We start from the raw sequence: 23,321 nt of genomic DNA, 5'->3' as shown, positions 1-23,321 counted from the left end.
GATATTTGATGTCTTCTAGGAGAAAGGATTAAAGGTCATGTATTAACATACTTGTTTTTTATCTTACTCCAGCAGAAGACCAGATGTAACCTCCCTAAAGAATAGCTTCCCAACATAGCCTGACAGTGTTAGGATGGGAAGGAAGTTGCCCGTGACACATAAATGAAAAACCATAAGGCGATGGACAATGCTAAGTGCACTTCCACTTGTAATCCAACACAAAGGCCAAGGAACAGTACATGCTAACTACCTGCCAAGAAGACTGTTTTGGGGGAAAAGACACACATACCAGAAACTCATCTCCTAGTCTCTCCAAAATATAATACTTGAATTTTAAAATTTCTATTAGTTAACCTATGATGGGACAGTTTTAGAAGGGCTCTACTTGATATGACTTGATAAAAGGTCAATATATGCACAGTTTGAAAGACATAAAAGCAATATTAAATATTATTTAACAGTGTGCAACTTGTTTCCCTACCAAGTTTGCATTTATCACCACAATGAAAAACTATGTTTCCTGGGCATTTTGTTTTTTTTCCTTAATTTTTTCATTCTTTTGCTTTTTTTTTCCTGGGTATTTTGAATCTGACACATGAAAGGAAGTATATCCAGCCCAGGTAAGGCACTCTTTCACAAGAGCCTGGGAACAAAGGCGACCAACTGGGGAACTCAAGCCTATAGTCCTCCATGGAGATCTTGCAGCTCCTAAAGCATCAGCATCAGATTACAGCTGGAGCTAGGGGAGGGGATGAGAAAGAGGCATCCCCCCCACCCCCCACCCCCCCATCCCCCGGCCCAGGGAGGTGGGTGGGTGTGAGGATTCTGCCCTTTAGGGGCTCCTGATGTATTATGGGAAGGAAATAGGCACTGACTCCTATCACTGGCTGGCCATCTGATCTTAGAGTGTCACTTGTCAAACAAAAGGATACATCGCTGTAAGAATTAAGTGTGACAGCATTTTCCTAAGTATATTCATATAAATGCTGTGCTGAATATTAAGTGGCTTCAGTCATGTCTGACTCTGTGTGACCCTATGGACTGTAGCCCGCCAGGCTCCTCGGTCCATGGAATTCTCCAGGCAAGAATACTGGAATGGGTTGCCATTAACTATGGTTAAGTTTGGAAAAACTTCCCTTCTCCACCCCTGAGCACCAGATTCACATTGCATTTAATACACTGAAGGCTTCTGAAGTCCTGCTGTAAAAGTTTTCTAAATCTGGCATTTCCCAAACTTATTTTCTGAACCAACATCTATTAAAGTCTGCATAACATATTTTGGAAAATGATGGTCTCTACACCCCTTCTGGCTTCAGAATTCCACTATGGTCAATGACATTTTTCTGTAGAGAGACCATAACCTCCCTCCTCTACTGCCAAGTATTTAGTCTTTCAAGGTCTTTGGGGTGAACCTAACATGCTGTCCCTCACCTTTATTTTTCAAGACCTTTATGCTATTTAAATGCTCACATCAAACTAAAACATGGTTGGATGAGATGACCTCTAAAATCTGTATAAACACTGAAATTTTAAGATCCTCTGAAAATTATTGCAAATATCCAATGAGGACTGAAACAGGATGCATATAATCCAGGCTGTTATCACGCCAGTACTAACATTTACTAAACGAGCTTCGATATGAAATTTTATATCCTGCCATTCTGTACACTGTTCCAAGCTCAATACTACAAGTATTTCCTTGGCAACTTCCTTTCCCCTTGACTAATGCAAATGGAGACAGCGTGGGTTGCAAGGTTCTTAGACCCATCCTAGAACTAACAGAGTTAAGAGTTCAGTGGGGATGCTTCCTGCCAAATCTGCTGTATATACAACAAAAGTTTTTCTAGGAAGGTAAGTTATTATAAAACGCCAGGAAACAGTATGTATTGCCCATACCTAGCCATAAAAATACTTAATGCATTTTTTGGTGGCAATCTTAATCAAACCCACACCCCTGCATTGGAAGCATGGAGCCTTAACCACTGGACCGCCAGGGAAGTCCCTGCATGTGTTTCAAATTCAGTCAGAGGACCAGCAGATTACTGGCAGAGGCCTGAGGCAGAAGTATTCAAGCAGGATGACAAGCAGAATCCGGATAAAATACCTGAGAATAACCACAGAAGTCAACTATCCAACACTCAGACTTGTCTGGTCAAGTTCTAGTTCTTTCTCCAGTGAAGGACTGCTACATCCTCTTTTTAGCTCTGCCTTGATTCTTCTTTAGTATCACATATCTTCCTTAGCCTCATTTCCAAGCTAACAAAAGATTATACAAACAGTTCTAAGACATGCACTCAAATTAGTTTTCTCAATTGTCCGAATGCCCTACTCATTGTGGCTGAGAAGACAGAAATATTAACCACCTTATTAATTAGAAAGGAACTCAATTATTTTTCCTCTACTGTAGGCCTTACAGCGAACTCTCTAGGTTTGGTCTAGTTCTACCTTAAGGGGCTCAAAGTGTCATCACTGGAAGGAGTCATGGAATTGGCTGTGACACTCCACTGATGGTTTCTTTTCCTGTTTACTCTTTAGGGGAAGACAATGCCAGAATAAGATCAGAATACTTCAGCCCCAATGAGGAAACAAAGAAAATGAGATGAATGTTTACATGTCACCATCTGAGACCTTCTAAACAACATGTTCAGTGTGAGAATTCCCAAAGGCTGACAGATGCTACCTATCAGAAGTAAAATAAAAGATTCCTAAGGCTTACTTCTGAAGTATAAATTAGTTACCAGGAAACCGAGAATATTTTGTAATAAGTGCTAATATCTGTAACACTGGATTATAACACAAGTATAATTACTGTCAAAAATAAAGTTATGAACTAACAAAACATCCTCCTTATTCTAAGTATAAATAATTCTTAGGGGCTGAACTGGATTAAAATTGTTTGAATGGTCTGACCAGTACTCAGAAGAATCATCAGAGCAGGTACACAAAGTAGAGAATAAAATTTTAATGTATCAAAAACAGAACTTTTTGGCCAATTTAGTACTTGCAGGAATAAAGTTGCAAAATGTTACTCAGTAACTGACTTAGCTTCTAAATCAAGCTAGAATTACACATACTCTGTATATTACTTGAGTATATACAAGTACATTCCATGATAACATGCAGAGACATGGAAACAAGAAGAGTACTGTGAAATAAAAAACACCATGTTTATGAAATAATGAATTGAAAACAAAACACCTGTCCAATAATCCAGAATATCTCATTTCGAAAAGGTGGTTTTGAATATTGCTCTTTTCAAGAATTCAAATAACTTCCATGTGGCTAAATTGGATTTTTTCCCTAACATGAAAAAATGGAAGCTGATATCTTCCTATAGCTATGGGAGTATACTTTTCCTTTTACTGAATATCAAATTAAAAGGTTTGATAGGTTTTCACTCCCCTCAGGCGAAAGGGGCTCTTAACATTCTAGTGGTTAAGAATGAATCCCTTAAAGCTCTGAGGCATTTGAATGTCTTAAGACCCAAAGGCTCATGTACCTTTAATGAAACAGTATATGAGATGGAAGTTTAATTCTCCTGAAAACTAAATAGAACTATGAAATAAACAGGGTATGAGAATGACCTGAGTTCACAGGAATCTCTAGATTTGAAAGACATTGCTTCAGCTTTGCTAAGATAGCATCAAAAGCCTTTTATAGCAAGAGTTTTTTAGTGAGTCACATATTTGGCCATGAAGCCTTAGGATCTTTTTAAACACTAAGAAGTGCTTTATGTTGTGCAAATTCAATGAAAGGCCAACTAAGTAAAGCCTACAAGTAAGCCAAAGATTCTATATCTTCTAAAGAAGGAAGGTGAGATGTATAACTGACCAACTTTGCTCCTAGTTTGACAATGATTTCTGTGAAGCTAAGATAAGCAAATACAGCACCTTAAGGACAACCCAGTAGAAGCCTCTCAGAAGTGAGGGTTGGCTGTGGCAGAAATGGCTACTGATTCCTTCTAAGTAACTCCTCCTTTGTGCGTGAGAACCCAAGAATGTATATGACCAGTAGGGTGAAGGACTGGTTTCAGTCATTTCTCCAAATTATGAATGGCAACTTGTTATTATTTGCAAAATAAAAGGTCACGTGTGAATTATAAGTCAATGAACAGCACATAAAAGAATATGGCCTGTCTTCAATCTGAGCTCTCCTGGTTTGCTATGTCATCTAACTCAAGGCACTTTATATATTTTGGTGCCTTAGTGTGTTAACATGTAACATGAGAATAACACTCATTCACTTACCTCAAGGAACTTCTACATAGATTATTTAATCACACAGCACTTTGAGCTCCTCAGATGAAAAGCACTGTGGAAAAAATGACAGCCAAGGAAACTCTTTCGATGCCTCAAAATCCTGAACATTGTGTCTATGTTGCAACTACAATTCCTCAAAACACTTAAAAAATTTGTTAGGGCACTCTATCCCCTTTTTATATGTTAATTGTTTGGCACACAGATGCTTATATACTTAATTAAAATAGTTATACTCCCTACTCCAGAGAAGTTGACTAATTTTCCAATAAAGTTTACTAAATGTACCTATTCTGGAGTATTCTGTGTCAAGTAGAAAACTTCAGTTTTCTTTGAGGTGCATGTGACATCATAAAAAGTTCACTTTCTTTTTCAAAATAATTGAACTAGTGTTATTTGTGTGAAACTACAAGTTTTTAATGGAAAAAATACTGAAATTATGCCACAGTGTCTATATATTCATCTGAAGAGTACAAAGATGGAGTTCTGAGAAAAAAGGGTCTTAACATTATAGAAAATAAATGTGGTTCTTAAATTGTTCAAAGAAATTTTAAAAAAATGTAATGTTTCATACATTGACACAAAGCAATTAGTCAGAGGTAATAAACTATAAATACAGTAGTTCAAATGTTTCTCTCGGCATTAGAGAGTTAAACAAGTTAAATTTAAAACATTTTAAACTTGTTATACTCATGTTTCAAAGAAATTGTGGAAATATAAGTTTTCATACAAATCTAAAACAATGATACCACCCTGTGATCTTTACATAGAATATCCTGGACCTTGATCATTTTAGATTTATAACATACTTTGGTTAATACATTAGGTTCAACCCATTAATATGCCTTTATATTTGGGAGAAATTAGATTGTGATTTATAAACTTGCAGGTTCCCAAATCTTCCTCAATTCCAGGTCCTCCTTGATTCTCTGCAGGGGGTTCTGTCAGACTCATAATTAAAATGATGAAAATTATAAATAACTTCTTTTGAACTGAACATTTGTTTTGCTTTTTTAAATAAAATAAAGTGCTTTCAAATTCAAATATTTCTTGCCCTAAACAAAACTGAAACATACTTAAACCTGAAACTTTCATATCTTGACACACATATTTAACAAGAAAAAATCAGTTTTGGGCCATTAATGTCCTTCAAGGGTTCAGACTGGATCTAAACTGGGTTTCACATTATTATCGTGCTCGTGTTTGTACATGAAGGTTAACAGGAAGAGGGCAACATCCAAGGATGACCAATAGGCAGTATGCGACGTGACAGCTGACCAATAGCGGCTCTCCACAAGGCCTTCTCTGAGTTCAAAGTCAATTCTGTGATCCAGTTCCACTAAAAAGAAGTCAAACAAATGAGTAAGTATCACAGTAAGATTGTTTCTACACAGACTTACTAGATTTGGAGAATAAAAATTTACCAAACAGAAGTGACTCTCCTAATTATTGTTACTATTTTTTAAAAAGTGACTTTCCACTCTCATCTTATGGGAAGAAAACACTCAAGAGCCTCAGTAGCTCAGGATTCTGTCTGGTGAATCCTCTCCTTTGTATGCTCAGGTCAGTATGGAATAATAAAGTAAGAAAACAAAAATCTCACCTGGTACCATACAGTATATTTGGAATAAAGAAACTGGCCTCAAATCCTGGCTTTCCTATTTAAAATTTGTGCCTAACCTGAAAGATACAGCAAATAGTCTTCTTGCAGAATGACGGGTCAGCCTTAGATGCAATAATGTCAGCAGGAGTGCAACAGTGCACACAAAGGCTCCTTCACAGGTGAGGCTCTTTACGTTAGCTGGCTCAGGGGAACACGTTGGAATAACATCTACTACAGTCCTACGATGCTTTTCTCCCCACTATGCTGAATTCCTCAAAGGGCCACAACATACTCCTCTCCATGCTGTCAGCTGGGCCAAACAGGCACCTGGGACCGCCCGTGCTCAAGAATCCACTGGCGGGGAAGTGAGAGTGGGAGGAGCAGTGGTAGCCCTTGAGAGGAAGGACTTCATTTACAACCGTGCTGTCCTCAAATAGCTCAGTAAGTTCAATTAAGTTTTTTCTAAAACACACAGAAAATCCTTGTAACACGTGAGAAAAATCACCTTACCAAATCCAAGGCTATACCACTGCAATTGGTTAATCTAACAAATCCTTAAGAGATAAAACACTTAGACAAATGATAATTTCATCTTCAGGAATCCCTCAAAAGCTGTCAATAAGCCATACAGTATTTTGAAGGGTCTGTCTTAAAAATAAAAATCACTACCGTTCAGACTCAAAATCTGCTCTTTTGTTCAGCGTGCTAGCAGGTATAAAAAGTAAAAATTGGCAAAAATTAAGGAGGTTGGAGAAAAAGTTGGGTTTTGCTTTGGAAATCGCATAAAGGAAATCATATCATTTTAGAGCATGATTTCATATAAATGTTTAGCTACTGTTTAAACAATACCATTTGGTGATTTAAAAATGCCTTTATAGTTATTTTTCTATTCAATCGTGCTTTTCTGATAAAGAATGTCCATGGATCTTGTCTAAAAATTTTTAGATAAGGTTTATTTACACTCAAATAGTATAAATACCCAGTCAGGTTATAAAGCACTATGAAATATATTGACATAGACCTTTTACAAAACTGCTATTTTTCTCATTTAAATTATAAGCTAGTCCATAAGAAGTCAGAGATAGTTGAAATCCACATGATGAACTGTGGGACAGGAATGTCAATCTTTTATCTTTCGTATTCCATGGGACATTTGTGTTAAAATTTGTAGGTACATTCTGGCACAAGAGACAAGAAGATGAAAAGAAGAAATGAATTCTTAAACACAACTTGACTCCTTGAAGAGGAGTCAAGGTGAAGTCACTTATGAAGAAAAAAAGGAGAAATAAGAGGAAAAACGAAGAGATGGGAAACACACATTAAAATTGGTGAAGCCCATACCATGTTATTTCTAAGAATTCCTTTTAAAGGCCACTGTAGAATGCCTTCCTAGGCCAACAGTCTTAAACAACTGTTATTCTAAAGTTAAAGGGAGATTTTTCCTGTTACAACCAGTGTTACTTGGCTCCACTTTGATTTTATGTCCCTGAAATGTATTCTTATTGTGCTATCACTGTGCAACACTGCCTTTCGTATACTACAAACTCAAATGATGAACTTATTGCCTCATTATGTGTCCCTGTCCTTATCACCTACAGGATTTTTAATAAGTGTCATTAACTAGATTGGCTTACCCCATCCCCTCCCTATTTATCTGTAGGTTGTCCCCATCAAAATGGAAATTTAGGTAACCAGCTTGTACTCGATGAACCTATTTTACAGTCTCTCATCTTCCTTAAAAGGTTTACCCCAGGCAGTCTGGTTTGCAGCTGACACCATATTCGTGTTGGTTTTACAGGTGGGTGGATGGATGGATGTAGGTGGGCCAATGTCTCATCTTTTTCTTTAAGTAGATCACAGAATTCCCAACGGTGTGAGGTCACTACATGGTAGTACTATGCTACATGTGCTGTGAGATGTGCTCTTGGCCAAAGACGGCCCAAATCTACACGGAGTTGCCTTGGACCAGCCTTCTCATTATTATTGTATCAAGAAGGGGTGGCACTAGACAGGTTAGTATGTTCCTAGTTTCTTTCACTGAATTAGGTCAAGAAAAAGGAGAACATAAAATCACTCAATCCTTTTCTCTGGAGTGCCTACGAGTTAATATTCCTATATCTACAAAAAGAGAATTTAAGATTCCTCAAAGTTGAGGAGAGGTAAAAATGAAAAAAAAAAATTTGCTGGCTTTTAACAATCATCAATAATTTGCTTTCACTGTTTTAAAACATGGGTTGAAGGAAATGGCAACCCACTCCAGTATTCTTGCCTGGAAAATCCCATGGACAGAGGAACCCGGTAGGCTACAGTCCATGGGAGTCACAAAGAGTCGGACACGACTGAGCAACTTCACTTTCACCTTTTATTTTCTTTTTGGGGGAGTCATGCATATGGGCACATTTCCTTCCTTATTCTCCAAGCAAATGTCTGCCATCTACCCAGGCTGAAGGCAGAGTTTCCTCAGCACTCTGCCTTCAGTAGAGTGTTCTTTTGTGCACAGGGCTTGTCAAACCTGGAATATGGTGTTAAAAAGTAAAATACATGAATAGAAAGTAACCATTTTACCAACTGGACAAGTTTCTTCTATTTAAAGCGAGTGTCTTAACTAAGAAAACCTTAGTATCTAGTACTAAGTAGAAAGTACTAGTAAAGGAAACTGGGTTTCCAAATGACTGACAAAAGAATCATTTGCAATATATGCTCAGAGTTCTTGATAAATTATATCTTATTTTTCCTCTGCCTGAGAGCAACCATATATTTTATGTAGTTAGATGTTTGATAGTCAAGGAATATTTACATTTTGTGACTTATCATAGCTCCAAATATATTTAAAAACATTCTCTAAAAATCCTTTATTTTAAAAAAAATAGCAAAAACTCCATAATGAGCTTTATAATTAGTTGCCATTTTCTGATCTCCAAATTTCCCAACACTAATCTACTCTGAAAGACATTCAGACACCTAACATTTGACAACAGATGGGCTATTTGGGGAAACACAGGCTCATAAGAATACAAAGGAACTTCTGGGGATGGCCAGATCTGCTGGATCCTCTACCATCTGGTTGGAGAAATGTTCCTCAGCATATTCAAAACTACTCCCTTCTACTCATCCTTGGTTCTTCTCAGAACTAACTTCTAGATCTCTGCATAACCTGTGCTTCCCATCTCTGTGTTTTCGCTTGTGCTGTGCTGTTTCTTTTCTCTGCAATGTCTCTTCATCTCTGCTTATTTAAGTCCTACTTCCACAAAACCTTTTTTTTTCATTTCTCCAGGTGAAAACATTTTCTCTCCTTAGAATCTCTGTCATGAGGTTCATCACATTCTACCATATATTATATTATTTCTGTAGTTATCCATCTTCCCTACAAGAATATACTCCCTCTAAAATATACTTAAGTTTCCACATAAGCATTTAACACCTTTATGGGCAGCACTGAAATTGGTTCATCCTGGTGCCTCTTCTAGTGACTATCTACTTGCCTCATGGTAAAACTGTTGAATGAATAAAAACAGGAGAAGAGAAAATAGAAGCCATATACATATTACCATCTGAATCAATGTGGTGTAGTTATGACAAGTGGTCTAACTGCTTAGGTAGCTGGGATGGCTTTAAGGGAGTGGATAAAAGGACTACTTGAATGTAGGACAAATAGATTAACGGATTAATTTTCCTTTCTCTAATATTCAAAAAGCACAAGTCAGTTATTTCTTTACAGAAGTGACTATTACATGAGCAGGGACTAGAGACAGCACTTATAAAAATCATTTCTTGAGAGGAGTTCACTGAATTAGATCATCACAAACTGCTGTCACGGGGCTAAAAACCCAAATCAGCTTGTTATGCTGACACCCTGTTTTGGGAGCTATATCTAGTTATGAATTTTTTTTTTGAAAGAAGAAAAAATGCATGAAAATTAGCAATTATAAACATGGAAATTGCAAAATCAGATACGGTTTGAAAACACAAGGAGAAACTTGTAACTTACTTTTTTGGTTAAAGACAAAATCCATTATTTTTAAAAAAGGAAAGAGAAAGGAGATATAGAAAAAAAGGAATGAGAAGTTAAGATAAAAATAATTTTAAACTGCTAAGATTAATTTTTACTAATACATTTTGAATCTGCTGAAAATCAGGAGATTGAAAATATCTCTTGTAGCCAATAATTTTTTTCAAAGCAAGCCTATACCTCTAAAGACCATTAAATATTTGTGTTGAAACCAGGTATCATCTGTGGCATACTAACAGCCCTAGGGATAGTGTTATTAATATCTGAAATAACTAGGAATGATTAAACTCTTTATACTATGAAATCCTTTTATATTTAAATATATTACATGAAAAGAACAGTGAAGCTCTCTGAAGGCTGGAGGGCAACAGAGAAGAAAGAAAATGGCCTAATGCTTTTCTTCTCTCTAAAGAGTTCCTTCTTTGGAGAAGCACATAGGAGTATGATATACTTTAGCACACTAAGTAACTAATGAATACTCCGGTTTCAGGACCACTACCATTTAAGATTAGGAAATACAGGAAGAGAATACATTTGAAATAGTCTGTTAATGGTAACATTCAAGCTGCTCTCATAGAAAAACTGAACAAGTTTTCAGTGAGCAGAAGAAATCTAAGTAGACCGTTTTCACAGCGTTCTGAATGCTATTCCTGACATATACCATACCGAGGGTATTATCTTTATTCTGTATTACATTTTCCGGAAAAAGAAGTTGTGGGAGATTAAAGAACGATTCTTGAAGTCTGAAATCTGTGGAAAAAAAAAAAACAAAACACAAGATGCTTTAAAGTGTTGGCTGATGGTTACAAATGGCCTTCAGTGATGCAGTGGCCAAAAGCTAGAACAGTACTCCCAAATAAGCTGATTAAACCTAGCAAACAAAAAGAAGTACACAATTAGGTTTCTGTAAAGAGCTCTGTCATGGAAAATGTAAGCATAATTAATTTTGAAATACAATGTCATAATCTGTTAACGCTCAAACATCCCCCAAATTTATAGTTCATTTAAGTTCTAACCTAGAGGCAAAACAGTGCTAAAAGAAACAAATTCTTTTCATGATATGTTACAAACACAAGGGGGTACAAGAAAAGAAACAGTAAAACCACCAGAAATAAGCCTATACTTTTCAAAAGAAATGAAAAGCAGCTATATAAGATGCTTCAAATTGATGTCAATGAAGTAGTTTCAATTGACAACACTAACTCTTCAAAGAGAGAAGCCCTGATTGATCACGAATTCAGTCTGTGTTCATCTTACCCTCAAAAAGCAGGAGAATTAAAGTCGGTAGCCTTAGAATGAAGGTTATCGAGAAGAACTGAGGCAATTAATGTGAGCAAGAAGGAAGCCAGAATCACCTAATCACAGTGATCAAATTCCAGAAAGAAGATTTAAGGAAGAACAGTTTTATGATTTGCAAGATACAGCCAAAATAGCAATTATGATTTAAGAAATTTATCTAAATCAGGATTACAGAGAAGAGTATATTACTGAAGCAAGTCAAAGGTAAATCTAGAGGATTTGATTTAAAAGGCTTAATTCTTCTACAGCAGTTGTCCAATGTCAAAAGTTGGACTTTTAAAATCTATATCTAAAGATGAAAACACGAAACTAAGAAATCATGTTAGCTCAGTTAGCTGAGTCTATAGTTGGTAGGGAATTTACCATTAGAACCAACAAAGAATTTATATGCAAGAATGACAGAAAACGTATTTTGTTCAAATATTATAATGCAATAAAACTAAGCATTTCTACCTTCACATGTCCTGGAAGAAGAAATAAGTTTCTTCTTTATTATCATTATCACTTTCAAATTTCTATGTTAAATAGCAAAAACACTAAAAGACAGTTTTTTCCCTCAGATCCTATAGAATTCTGGTATCTTCCTTACCCCTTCTCTGGGGCTCAAATTTGACCCTGCTTTTCTTGTTCCCTTATTCACCCTCATGTTTACTAGCATCATTGCTGTGCATTAACATTACAAGTAATTGTGGCTTTTTACCCACCATCTTACAAAATTATTTAAAGTTATTTTTCTTCAGAAGTTTATAGTTTTCTTTTGACATCTGTATGTTACAACAAAATTTTATATTTTCACAATCTCATTTCTGTTATTAAGCAATAAATCATAGAGTAACTCATAAAAATATGAATTTTGTACAAATATCAAAACCTAAAATGAATTTTTTAGGCAGTGTTCAAAGGCTTGAAATTATAAAATTTCTAGTATTCAGAGTCAGGCATAGGATTAAGTTTAAAAAATGGAATTGGCCCAAATAGGAATGTCCAACTCAGCAATGGCTAGGATAATTCATCGTGGATTGGGGCTGACTATGGAGAAACAGCCAGCCTCTAGGACTGTCACATCTCAACTTCCTTTTTAATTTTTTATGAACGGCAATGAATGCTGTTCATTTTAAAATTCAGAGCAGCAGACACGGTAAGAAAACAAAGCTAAGCATCTGAAATGAACTGTTTAAACATTTTTAGAGAATGAAAATAAAATTTTCTTCTTGCTATAGTTATGGAAAGGAAGTAACTAGTTTTAGAATCTACATTTCCTTATATAAGTCAATGGAAACTAGGACTCACTAGTTTTACTTTACTGGACATTTATAAATAAGCTTTAAGTTTAGACCCTCAGAAGTAAATATACACTAAGTGTTTTAGTGTTTCACAACTATTTAAGATTTTAGACCTTATAAATCCACTGGAAAAAATTAAATAAAGCATCATTCTATTGCTAAGTCCAGTATAATTACCCATTCTTTCATTCATTTCTTGAGTATCTACTTTACACAAGGTAGTAGGGACAGGATGGGAACCACAGAGTGGATCTAATACAATTAAAGTTTTGAAGGCTTTATAATTAGGTTGATAAAGGGAGCTATGGGATTAGTACCAGGATGGTTTTGGCAGAGCATTTTAAAAACGGTATCAAGAGTAGATACAGCATAGATCTGCAGCAACTAAATGAATTTTTAAAGCTGAGAAGACCATGTTTAAAAATAAAAACAAAAAAACTACTTTTATGGGACTGCTTACCACAAAGAGATTTGTTTTATCCTTGATGTGTAAGATCTCTGTGCGACAAGGCACTTACTAATGTTCTTAACTTAATTCACCCATGCAGAGAGTAAAACTGCATTTACCTGTGAATTATTCCTGAAAATGTAAGTAGAGAAAAGCACTTTTTTCTTTAAAAGCTAGGGCGTACTTTAGATTACAGAGTGGACTGCTAGTATTAATATCTTAATGCTCTTTGTCTTCCTCCAGTTTAAAAAGGACACAGTATAAACCTGGAAAGAAGAGTATGAACTAACATGCAGAGTCAAGAAAGCCAGAACTGCTGTGTGGAAGGGTCTGCGTTGCCACGGTGGTCATGGGCGGGGAGGCAACTGGCTTCTTCTCGTCTTCTATGGAGTCCCTTGATGTCTCAGATGGCTGTGATGCAGATGAACGTCCAAATCTTGAGAACAACATTCCTCCAAGTCCCTTTCCAATGCTTGCAGCCCCTGCATTTCACAAAACAGGCCAGTCATTCTGCTGAATTACACCAGGTACCAGGCTAAAGAGCACCACCCATAATTACAGTCAGTTGGCAGAGAGACTAAGCCCTAGTCATGTTTTTCCAGGGTGGGAACACAAAAAATTTGCAATTTATATTGTAGGTTTCTAAATAAAAATAGTGTTGAACAGAATGAGAGTTGTACAAACTGCAGGAATATAGCTTACAAAGAAAAAAAGATTCTATTTTATTCAAGTGATCTTTGTTTTTTAAAGTATTTTATAAGATTAAAAATATTAATAAAAAGAACCATGCCATTCATATGGGCATATATTTACTATTGGTATGCCTACTCCGGAAGTGAAGTGGATCTGTTATAAAAAGCTGTGAATAAACAATCTCTATGATGAATATCAATGAATCCAGCAGATAGAGCCTGCTTACAGTGCCATCTTGTGGCATTTTATATTAAGGCAACTTGTAACCAAAAGCAAAGGACAAATTAAGTGGCACACAACTGAGCTCCAGCGCCACACCAAACACTGTGGGTGGAACTGGAGACCACGCAAAGAGAAATTCAATATCCTTGTTGCTCTCAAGGAGGACACGATTTGAGAGACTTTTAGGACACAGATCAGAGAATGGGTTGGCAAGGGCACCCTTAGTACTCAAGCACACCCTCATTTCACAGATGAGGGAGACGAGCATTAAAAACTACGTGACTTCTCCAGATTTCACAGCAAGTGATGGAGCCAAGGTTAAAATGAGGAACTTGATGCCTCCACCTTTTGGGGTGTGTGTGCATCAAGGTTTCTTATATTCTCTAACTACAGGATCTGATCTAACTAGAGAATTTAGGGCTTTTGCCTTCAAATATAAGGAGAGTAGTTAACTCTATACATTAACTCTCAGATGTTTTGTAATATATAGAGTATTTCCAGGTACCTAAAATTTAATGACTATATAAAATTTCTTAAGTTCATTGATGAGGAATACCGAAGAGAAATTACCTAATATGCTTGCTTTGCCTATATTTGTTATAGATTCCCCATAGTGTCGGCGAGACAAGACTGGCGAAGTCACAGGGCTTGGTATTGTTGAGATGCCTTCATTCTCTGAAATTGAGGTAGGATCTTTCGCTGGGTGAAGAAAGCTTGGCTTCATATACTCATAAGGTAGAGGATTGGATGTATTATACCAGTGGATCTGCACAGGTGAAATGTTGCTGTAGTGTTTCAGTATTAATGGTTCTAATCTATAAGCCTTGATGTAAAAAAATTCAAAGAAACAAAACATTAAGGCACAATGCTTAGGTTTTAGTAAACTGTTCATTCTGATTCTACTGTGTGCTCAGAGGACCTTAGGAAATGATTAAAAACCTGACATTCCTAACATGTATTCCTATTTCTTCACTGTTAGTAATATATCCTTAATGATGAGACTACAAAAAAATTAGAGTTAGTCTAGGCTAACAGTGCCCTTTAAATTAGTTTTTCAGTAATATTAGTTGCTCAGTCATGTCTGACTCTTTGCGACCCCACGGGCTGTAGCCTGCAAGTCTCCTCTGTCCGTGGGATTCTCCAAGCAAGAATATTGGGAGAGGGTTGCCACTCCCTTCTCCAGAGGATCTTCCCAGGGATTGAACCCCGGTCTCCTGCCTGTGGGCATGAGCTACAAGGGAAGACCTTGTAGCTACAGGGAAGTTTGAACTACAGGGAAGACCTTGTTTTTCAGAGGAATATTCATTTTTATTATGTTCTGATAACATCTAGCAATTAGATTATATTAAGTCTCATGAACAAAACTGAAGCAGTAAACAGTAACTTGGAACACAGTAAATAAGCTCAATTTTTAACATCTAAGCTCTCAGTTGACCCTATTTTCAAGCAGATTAATGTAGTACATGAGATGATGATATAAGACCATTTGTCTAAGGTGAAATAGGGACGATATAGCAGAAAAGGCAATGGACTTGGCATATAATTCCCTGCATTCATATTCTGGCCTCCGTCACTTATTAACTATATGACACTCACCAAGTCACAAAGTCTCAGAGCCTCAGTTTCTTAAGCTGTAGAAAAGAAATAATACTTTCTAATTTCTACTACCTCAGAAGGATGTTGGGAAGAATAGATAAGTTTAGAAAAACTGCCTAGCACAGTTCTGACATAACTATTAAAAAAAAAAAAAGCACAGAAAAATTGTAAAATGAATAACAAATAATTTGTAATAATGAGTTTGTAATCCTCCATAATACAGCTGACCCTTAAACAACACAGGAGTGAACTGCATGGGTCCACTTATACGTGTGTGTTTTTTTTTTTCCATAAATAGATATTAAAGCACTACATGGTCTGCAATTGGTTGAATCTGTGGATACGAAACTGTAGATATGGAGAGCTGACTATCAGATTACACACCAATTCTTGACTGAGCACAAGGTTGGTACCCCAACCCCAGAGCTGTTCAAGGGTCAACTGTATAATAAAGTTTAAGATTATACAAAATATAGCTCACAGTTCACCTACAATCTTAAGTTCACTTTCAAGTTATAGGAAAATCAGTAAAATGAATGGATATAACAATACACTTAAGGTCTAATTAAGTGTTTTGCATATGTTTTACTTAATCCTAACAACCTTGAGGTAAATATTATCATCTGCATCATATAGATAAAAAATAGATAGTCTCAGAAGTGACCTGGCCAAGATTGTACAGTCAGTATTTGAATTTAACACTAGATTCCATTTCAGTGAAATTTATTTCTTAAATATAGTAGTTTTGATTTTTTTAACATATGGAAAATTTTCTAAAATTCTAGAGTTTAGTCAATGTTATATTTATTTGGTACTAGCCAAAGATCTTTTGAAAGACTTTAGAGTCATATAAAGCTGTTTTTCAGAAAATAAATGCTATTTAAAATAGTTTGTCTTAAATTTAGTTATATTTAATACTTGTCCCCAATATGATTTAATGAAGAATTTTTCTCATCCAAAAATCTTACTTCACATTAAACTGTTCACCTGGATGCAAGATCCTTATTTACATTAGAAAAATTTATTTTTATTTACAAAAATTTAAATTTATTTACATTAGAAAAATTTACAAACATAACAGAGAATGCAAAAATCCAAAATGTTGTAATTCTACCAGACTAAAATAAATTCTTCCACTTTTCCATGTTTAATACACAGTATTTAAATATTCTCAATTTTAAGACGATCTACTACACACATTTCAATGTTGCAACATGCTTTAGAGAACAAAGTATTTAAAGTGGATTTTTAAATTTTATGGCTACTACATTATTGGAATTACAACTGGTTAAGGTTTGAAAGTTCAGAAGACTCCTGTCCTTTGGATTAACTGGATCCATTAACTGGATAGTACTTTTACATTATGCTTTCATTCTACAAATACAACATAAACAGAACATCTTTAAGGTATTTTACTTCCTAATCCCTAAACCAAAGAAAAATATTTTAAAAATATGAACTTATCAAGCGTAATAGATAAAGCATACCTCAGAGGTACTGCATGTTTGCTTCCAGATCACCGCAATAAAGTGAATCACACAATTTTTTTGGTTTCCCAATGCATATAAAAGTTAAGTTTCCACTATACTTAAAAGTCTGTTAAATATGCCACAACATTATGTCTAAATAGCAAAATATATACCTTAATTAAAAAATAATGCTGTTGGAAAAATGGCATCAATAGACTTACTCAATGCAGGGTTGCCACAAAACTTCTTTGTAAAAAATAAAAAACAAAACTGCATTATCTGTGAAGTGCAATAAAATAAGAGATGTCTGTAAATGAATACTTTCTCATCAATTCAGCAGTACCTTGCAAGATTTCTTACAGATTCTCTTAGGAAAAATTTAATATTGAGACACAGATATCCATATTTACAACTCACCACTGGATCTGTTGGATGGAAAATGTTTAGTAATCGGTTACAAATCTCTCTGGGCAAAATATGGTCTTGACTTCCAGTGTTTCCCGGGCGGATGCCACGCAGTGCCAAAAAAACTGCTAGTGGGGATCCCATACAGAAGAAATTTTCAACCTACAATGATAAAGTCACCCTAAATTTAAAAAATGGTGAACTGTTTTTCAAAGAATTTGGACATAATGTAATATATGGTAAAATACAAATAATAAAATTATTTCCAAAATATATAATTTTAAATGAGTTGTGTCTAGATTGTATTTGCATTACTTGTTAAATATATAACCACCATTAATTATTTTAAACTATCCAGGAGCAGCTTTAGTACCTTTAAATGTAACAGAAAATGAAGAATGAGAATAAGGAGAAGGAAGACTTATTAAGCTACTATTTTGTGTAAAGTAATATTAGGTATTCTGAAACATATATAGACCAATAAGGCTGAGCTTCTACACCCAAGAGTTTATAATCCTGCAGAGGAGACAGAGTAAAATAGTGCATAAGAGAGGGAAAGTGTGCTACAGGTGAGTAGATAAAGGATGTGCACTGGCCATAAGAGATGAAGAGGATTTCCAAAGTTGGGGTTGGGATACACTGGGGCTGGAAAGATATTCCATACTGATAGAACCACATGACCTAAAGCAGAGGCGGAAAAGAACTTGGCTTAATTTAGAGGAGAGAAACAATCTGATAAGGTTGAAGACTGGCTATGGGGAAAATGTAACTGGAATGAGAAATGTACAGAACCTTGACTATTTGACTAAGAAAACAGGGCATAATTTATTTTACAGGTAGTGAAAGACAACAGGATTTGACCCACATTTTAGGAGGTGAGTAAATCTGGTAGTAGCTTGTGAATGAACTGGAAAATTAAGTAAACCACGTTTTTGTTCATAATTAGTTTGAGGTATCTGTAACATACCTAACAGGTAACTGAGAATTTAGGACAGGAGATATAGAATTGAATATGTCATCATCTAAGTCTATGTGTCACCATTATAGAAGTGATATATAACATTGAGAGAATGGATAAAACTGCTTAGGAATCACATAGAATAAAGTGGCTTTAGATAGAACTACAAGGAACGTCTGCATCTGATGAGTAGGTAAAACTACAGAAGAGAGGGTTAAAGAAGAAAGAGAACCAGGATAATGCAGCAGCATGGAAGTCAAGGGAGGAGAGGGCTTCAAGAAAAACAGGGTAGTCATGAGTACTGGATTACATACAGAACATGATAGCTTTCCCTCCTAAACCCACTTTACCTCTCTATGTTCCATATCTTGATTCAAGATATCACAAATTCATTCCTCCCTCTTATCTCCAACATCTAAGAAGTCATTCCAACAGATTCTAACATTTCACTTCATCACTTCTCCTCTGGACTATACTGTAACAGTGTCCCTGCCCCCAATCTTACATATCTTTAATCTCTTCCCATGCCCTTGGAGATTTTTTTTCCAAGTGAAAAAGTATATATGAATGAATATATATTTTGAAATGGTAGCTTAAAGCTAAATAAAGTTTAATAAATTTTTGTTTTTAAAGAATGGAGTAACTTAAAGATGTTTGAAGGCTGAAGAACTGTATTAAGAAAAATAAAAAATATAAGAAAAAGCATCTGGAATAACAGTGACAGGGATGAAAGCATCAATTCTGAAAGGATTACTCTCATTACTTCTTCTATAAAGTGAGAAAAGAATAAAAGATAAATATACAAAAATAGTTAAGATAGAAGAGAAAGCTCTGTAAATCCTTTCTGCTTGATATACACATGCATGTGTGCATGCACACGTACACCCCGGCAAAATGGTTTCTACACTGGTCAGGCACTTCATAAATGTTTGTTAACTTGCTAAACCCATGGATTAAACAACTTTTCTTCGTTTATGATTGATTTGCAGTTTGGTTGACAAACACAAAGGAATTCCTTATCTCTCCAGTAAGAGTAATGACTGCTTTAGTGTTATCTACAGCTGTCAAAAGAATTTTGTGGGTGAAGAAAAAATACTTTAGACATTTAGTCTAAGTACTCTGTATAGAGATCAATGAACAGAGGAATTCAGAGATATTAAGTAATCTGGCTAATATTACATAACCAGTTAGTGGCAAAGCCTCATGATCACAATCGAAGTCTTTTACTCTCCAGATCAATGTTTGTTGATACTTTTTTTACTCTTTTTAAAGTTCAGTGGTCACATGTGACAAATCTAATATTTTATTCTGAAAGTAAAGCCATCTGCCAGTCAACAGGCATATAAGACTTCTGTTTCTTTTAGAACTCTGAAGTTCTAAATAAATTTGCCAATGTATTACATATTCCTTTTTGAGCATGCATGCTAAGTCATTTGTGTCTGACTCTTTGCAACCCCATGGACTGTAGCCTGCCAGGCTCTCCTGTCCATGGGATTCTCCAGGCATGAATACTGGAGTGGGTGACCATTTCGTTCTCCAGGGGATTTTCCCGACCCAGAGATCAAACCAGCATCTCTTGCGTCTCCTGCATTGGCAGATGGGTTCTTTACCGCTAGTGCCACCTGGGAATTTTAAATTTCAGTTATCTATATATTTTTCTCTATAAGTAATTACATAAGTAAAAATTCATATTATTAGACTACATGACCATGTATTAGAAAGATATACCAACTATAGGGTGTCGACTTAAAAAAACACGCAACAGGAAAGTTGTGAGTTAAGTTTTATTTGGGGCAATATGAGGACCGCATCCTGGGAGACAGCACCTGAGGCAGCTCTGAGAAACTGTTCCAAAGGTGCAGGGGGGAAGGTCAGTATATATGTGATTTTGGTGAAGGAGGAATACATGCAATCAAGCACATATTTTTCCAGAAGGTTTCTGCTAGTCACGAGCAACAGTCATCACTATGAATGATTTTAGTGCTTTTAAAGACATGAGGAGATACAAGAATTGTGCTCATAAAATTGGCTCTGGAAAATACCTAGCTATTTGAAGACCTATCCTGCCAGTCTTCCCAACCACCCCCCAAAGCCCTCCCGCCCCCCGCCCTGAGTACAGAATGCCTCATTTCTGCTCTTCACCCTGAACTCCTTTCAGGGGGCTGCTGAAGGTTAGCAGCTGCAGCAGCACATGATTTAATCCTTATGGAGGTAGATGGCAAGTCCAATTTGTGGTTGACAAGGGCATAAATTCTAGTAAGGTGATAATTGAATTTTGAGATTCTAATATACTTAGTGGATAATACTCAACAAAACCCAGGACATGAAATAGAAGAGTTTATTTTTCCTATCAGAGCAATTCTACATATTTAACATTGATCATATATAATAATGGTGGTAGATACGGAACTCAAATTCCAGGTGGGGGTGACTCCAAAGACCATGCTCTTATGGGTTTTGAATGTATCTTATAACTTTTTTATATGGCTTATAAATGTTTAAGTTAAAAAAAAAACTTTATAAGTCAGAGAAATAGATTGAATAAGTATGTCTGCATCATTCTAGCATGTAACACGTATGTTAAGTTCCTATGATAAAACAAACAGGTATCAAGAAGAGATAACACAGTACACTAGACATGGGCATATATTCAACTGGAAATGAGTATTAGGAGACTTATGTCATGCTCCATTTAACACTGCAAATAAGCTGTTATTCAGCTATAAGCTGTGTCCTTTCCAATAGGCCAATGTCAATGTCTCTCTGCTACTTTTTATTCTTTAAACCACTGCTAAGACAGATCTATTCTGATGCTCAAAAACCCTGAAAAGCTTTCCACTATCCCATCAAATCTAGGTTCTCTTCCTACTTTCCCACAGCCCCCATGCCCTGCATCTTGTATCTTCTAGCTGAACTGGGTTGCTCACCTTGCTCCAAACTAACTGCATTACATGCACATCTTGTGCTTCTGTCACACACTTCAGCTGACACGCCAGCTTTCCATCTGTGGAATCATCACTGATACACTTCCAGCTATTTTCCTTACCATATACAACTAGTTGGTCACAAACGTTTAATTTTAAATACTAGATATTTCCCAGATCTGTCTCTATTTTTGGACATACTATGGGTTATATCCCTCCACACCTTGGTTTATGCTGTTTCTTTTAAGAACAGAGCATTTCTTCTTTCCTCTACTTGGCAATATCCAATTTACAGAGATTAAGTACAAATGTCATTCATTTATAAACCTTTATAGGCAAAATTAAACCTCCTTCTTGTGCCTATATATTATTCTATATAATAACCCCAGTAATGCTGTGTTATGTATTTTGAGCCTTGTCCATTCTTTTCTTAGTAGAATCTAGAAACCAGCAGGGTCCAACACACTGTAAGGGTTCAAAAAAAGACTCATTTCAAAGAATAATTAGGATTTCATTTGATCCCTAATGTCATGCTTCAAATGATGCTTGACAAAAAATTGAGATGAACAATGAAAATCTGATCTGTCTTTCCTTACCTTAAATTTTAAGGCAGGTGTTTGTGTCATAGATGATGCTTTCAATCCATGTAGCCGTTCTTCAATTTCTCGTAGCCTAGGGAGGAGTATGAGATTACGTACACATTCATATTCATGATTTCGTTAAGTATTAGATGCTCACTAGTCTACTAAACATAAAGAAATCATCCAATTCCTCAAATTAATCCTTGACAGTATTTAATAAATGAACTTGCTGTAGTACAGAAAGTCTATAAAAGTTTACAAAATAATTAGTAAAAGTACCCCATTCTTCCAATACATGCTGTTAATAGGTTTTGGAGGGGGGAATCTTTAGTAAAATGTGAGGCACATACAAGCATATACACACTTTAAAAAAACCACACCAAATGTTCATACCACACCCTTTTCTATGGCTTTCCTTTTTCTACAGTTAACAATGAATCTTAGCAATCTTTTCACTTCATTGCCTCCTAACCTACTTCAGTCTTTATAACAACTTTAATTGCCCATATCATATAGATAAACCCAGTTTAGCCTTTCTCTGTTGATGAACACAGGTTATTTCAACTTTTTCCTAATACAATGCTCTGTATGTACTTACATTTAATAAACAGTGGAACAAATTTAAGAAGGTTCAGTTCATTTTCTAAACCTTTTAAAAACATTTTACTTGAATTTGTCTAAAATACAGCATTACAAAAACAAAAAACAAACAAAAAATACAGTGCTAAAGTTTGCAACATGACATTTTCTTTCACAACTATTAGCTACTTTGATACTACAAAAGTTATGTGTTTTCCCTATGGTACTTATTAATAAAATTCTAATGAAATCCTTAGACAATTTCTATATGACGAAAATCAATTCTTCCTGAGTAAAAGTTTAACTTAACTAAATTGGCTGTTTTATATAATGCTATCAAAATGAGTGATGTTTCACAGATCTCTTAGAGTCAGTTGAATGACCATCAAAAGAACAAGAGCATGTAATTAGAGATGTAGATAGGAATGTAGCAAAGAATTAAAAGACAGTATCACGCATATTCTAGGATTAACAGAATCAGGGGCTTATTAACTTAATGGATACTTATAATCTCGAGTGCATCTGATACAATAGTATATATATTTACTATTTTTTAAAGAAAATATTCTAACACATTAACAGTTCTCACATGAGATTATGCATGATTTTTATACTCTTCTTTCTACCTGATTTATGTTTTATATTTTGTTCAATTAACCTATCTACCAGTTGTATCAGAAGAAAAAAATAGATAATGCATCCAACTAAAAAAGATAGTATCAGAAAGGATGTAAATGATTAAATAATTATAAAATCTGTCTAAAATATATTTGCCAAGAAAAAAGGGCTTTAAAATTATTTTCAGAATACTAATAAGGTGGAGGCCCATCAGATTCTACACAGTGACTCAGCATGGAATAAGTTTTAGATTTCATTTCTAATTAACTGTGAAGAAAAAAAGAGAAGCAAAAAGAGGAAGATGGTAATTTTATGCTACAGAAAACACATGTAATTAGTATCAAAATTAATAGTCTCTTGCTTGATTAGGCATATTAT

General features: G+C 35.4%; 1 protein-coding gene and 1 long non-coding RNA gene across 9 annotated transcripts in view; one reads left to right on the top strand and one right to left on the bottom strand.

The window, feature by feature from the left end:
- Window positions 1-2,839, top strand: part of LOC147364343 (uncharacterized) — a 61,471-nt gene extending 58,632 nt beyond the window's left edge. Inside the window, exon 2 of the long non-coding RNA XR_015134389.1 lies at window positions 2,536-2,839. This is a non-coding gene — a long non-coding RNA (uncharacterized LOC147364343). The remainder of the gene's footprint in view (window positions 1-2,535) is intronic.
- A 108-nt stretch (window positions 2,840-2,947) lies between these two features.
- The window catches only part of DDHD1 (DDHD domain containing 1), a 66,914-nt gene continuing 46,540 nt past the window's right edge, over window positions 2,948-23,321 (bottom strand). For 3 of the 8 annotated variants that reach the window (XM_086320638.1, XM_086320640.1, XM_086320643.1), the window contains 6 exons: window positions 21,762-21,837; window positions 17,296-17,445; window positions 14,384-14,636; window positions 13,189-13,380; window positions 10,535-10,618; window positions 2,948-5,595 (listed from right to left, as the gene is read on the bottom strand). In XM_086320638.1, coding sequence (XP_086176764.1) covers window positions 5,414-5,595; window positions 10,535-10,618; window positions 13,189-13,380; window positions 14,384-14,636; window positions 17,296-17,445; window positions 21,762-21,837 — 937 coding nt within the window. In that variant the 3' untranslated portion in view covers window positions 2,948-5,413. Of the gene's footprint in view, window positions 5,596-10,534; window positions 10,619-13,164; window positions 13,381-14,383; window positions 14,637-17,295; window positions 17,446-21,761; window positions 21,838-23,321 lie in introns of all 8 variants that reach the window. The other 5 variants (XM_086320639.1, XM_086320642.1, XM_086320645.1 and 2 more) reach the window with 2 other exon arrangements.

Source organism: Bos grunniens, chromosome 10, assembly GCF_055505025.1.
Source record: "Bos grunniens cultivar Pamir isolate PY7600 chromosome 10, Bosgru_T2T1.0, whole genome shotgun sequence".
NCBI classification, from domain to species: Eukaryota; Metazoa; Chordata; class Mammalia; order Artiodactyla; family Bovidae; genus Bos; species Bos grunniens.
Note: the sequence above shows the minus strand (reverse complement) of the source record. Positions and strands in the feature narration are given on the sequence as shown.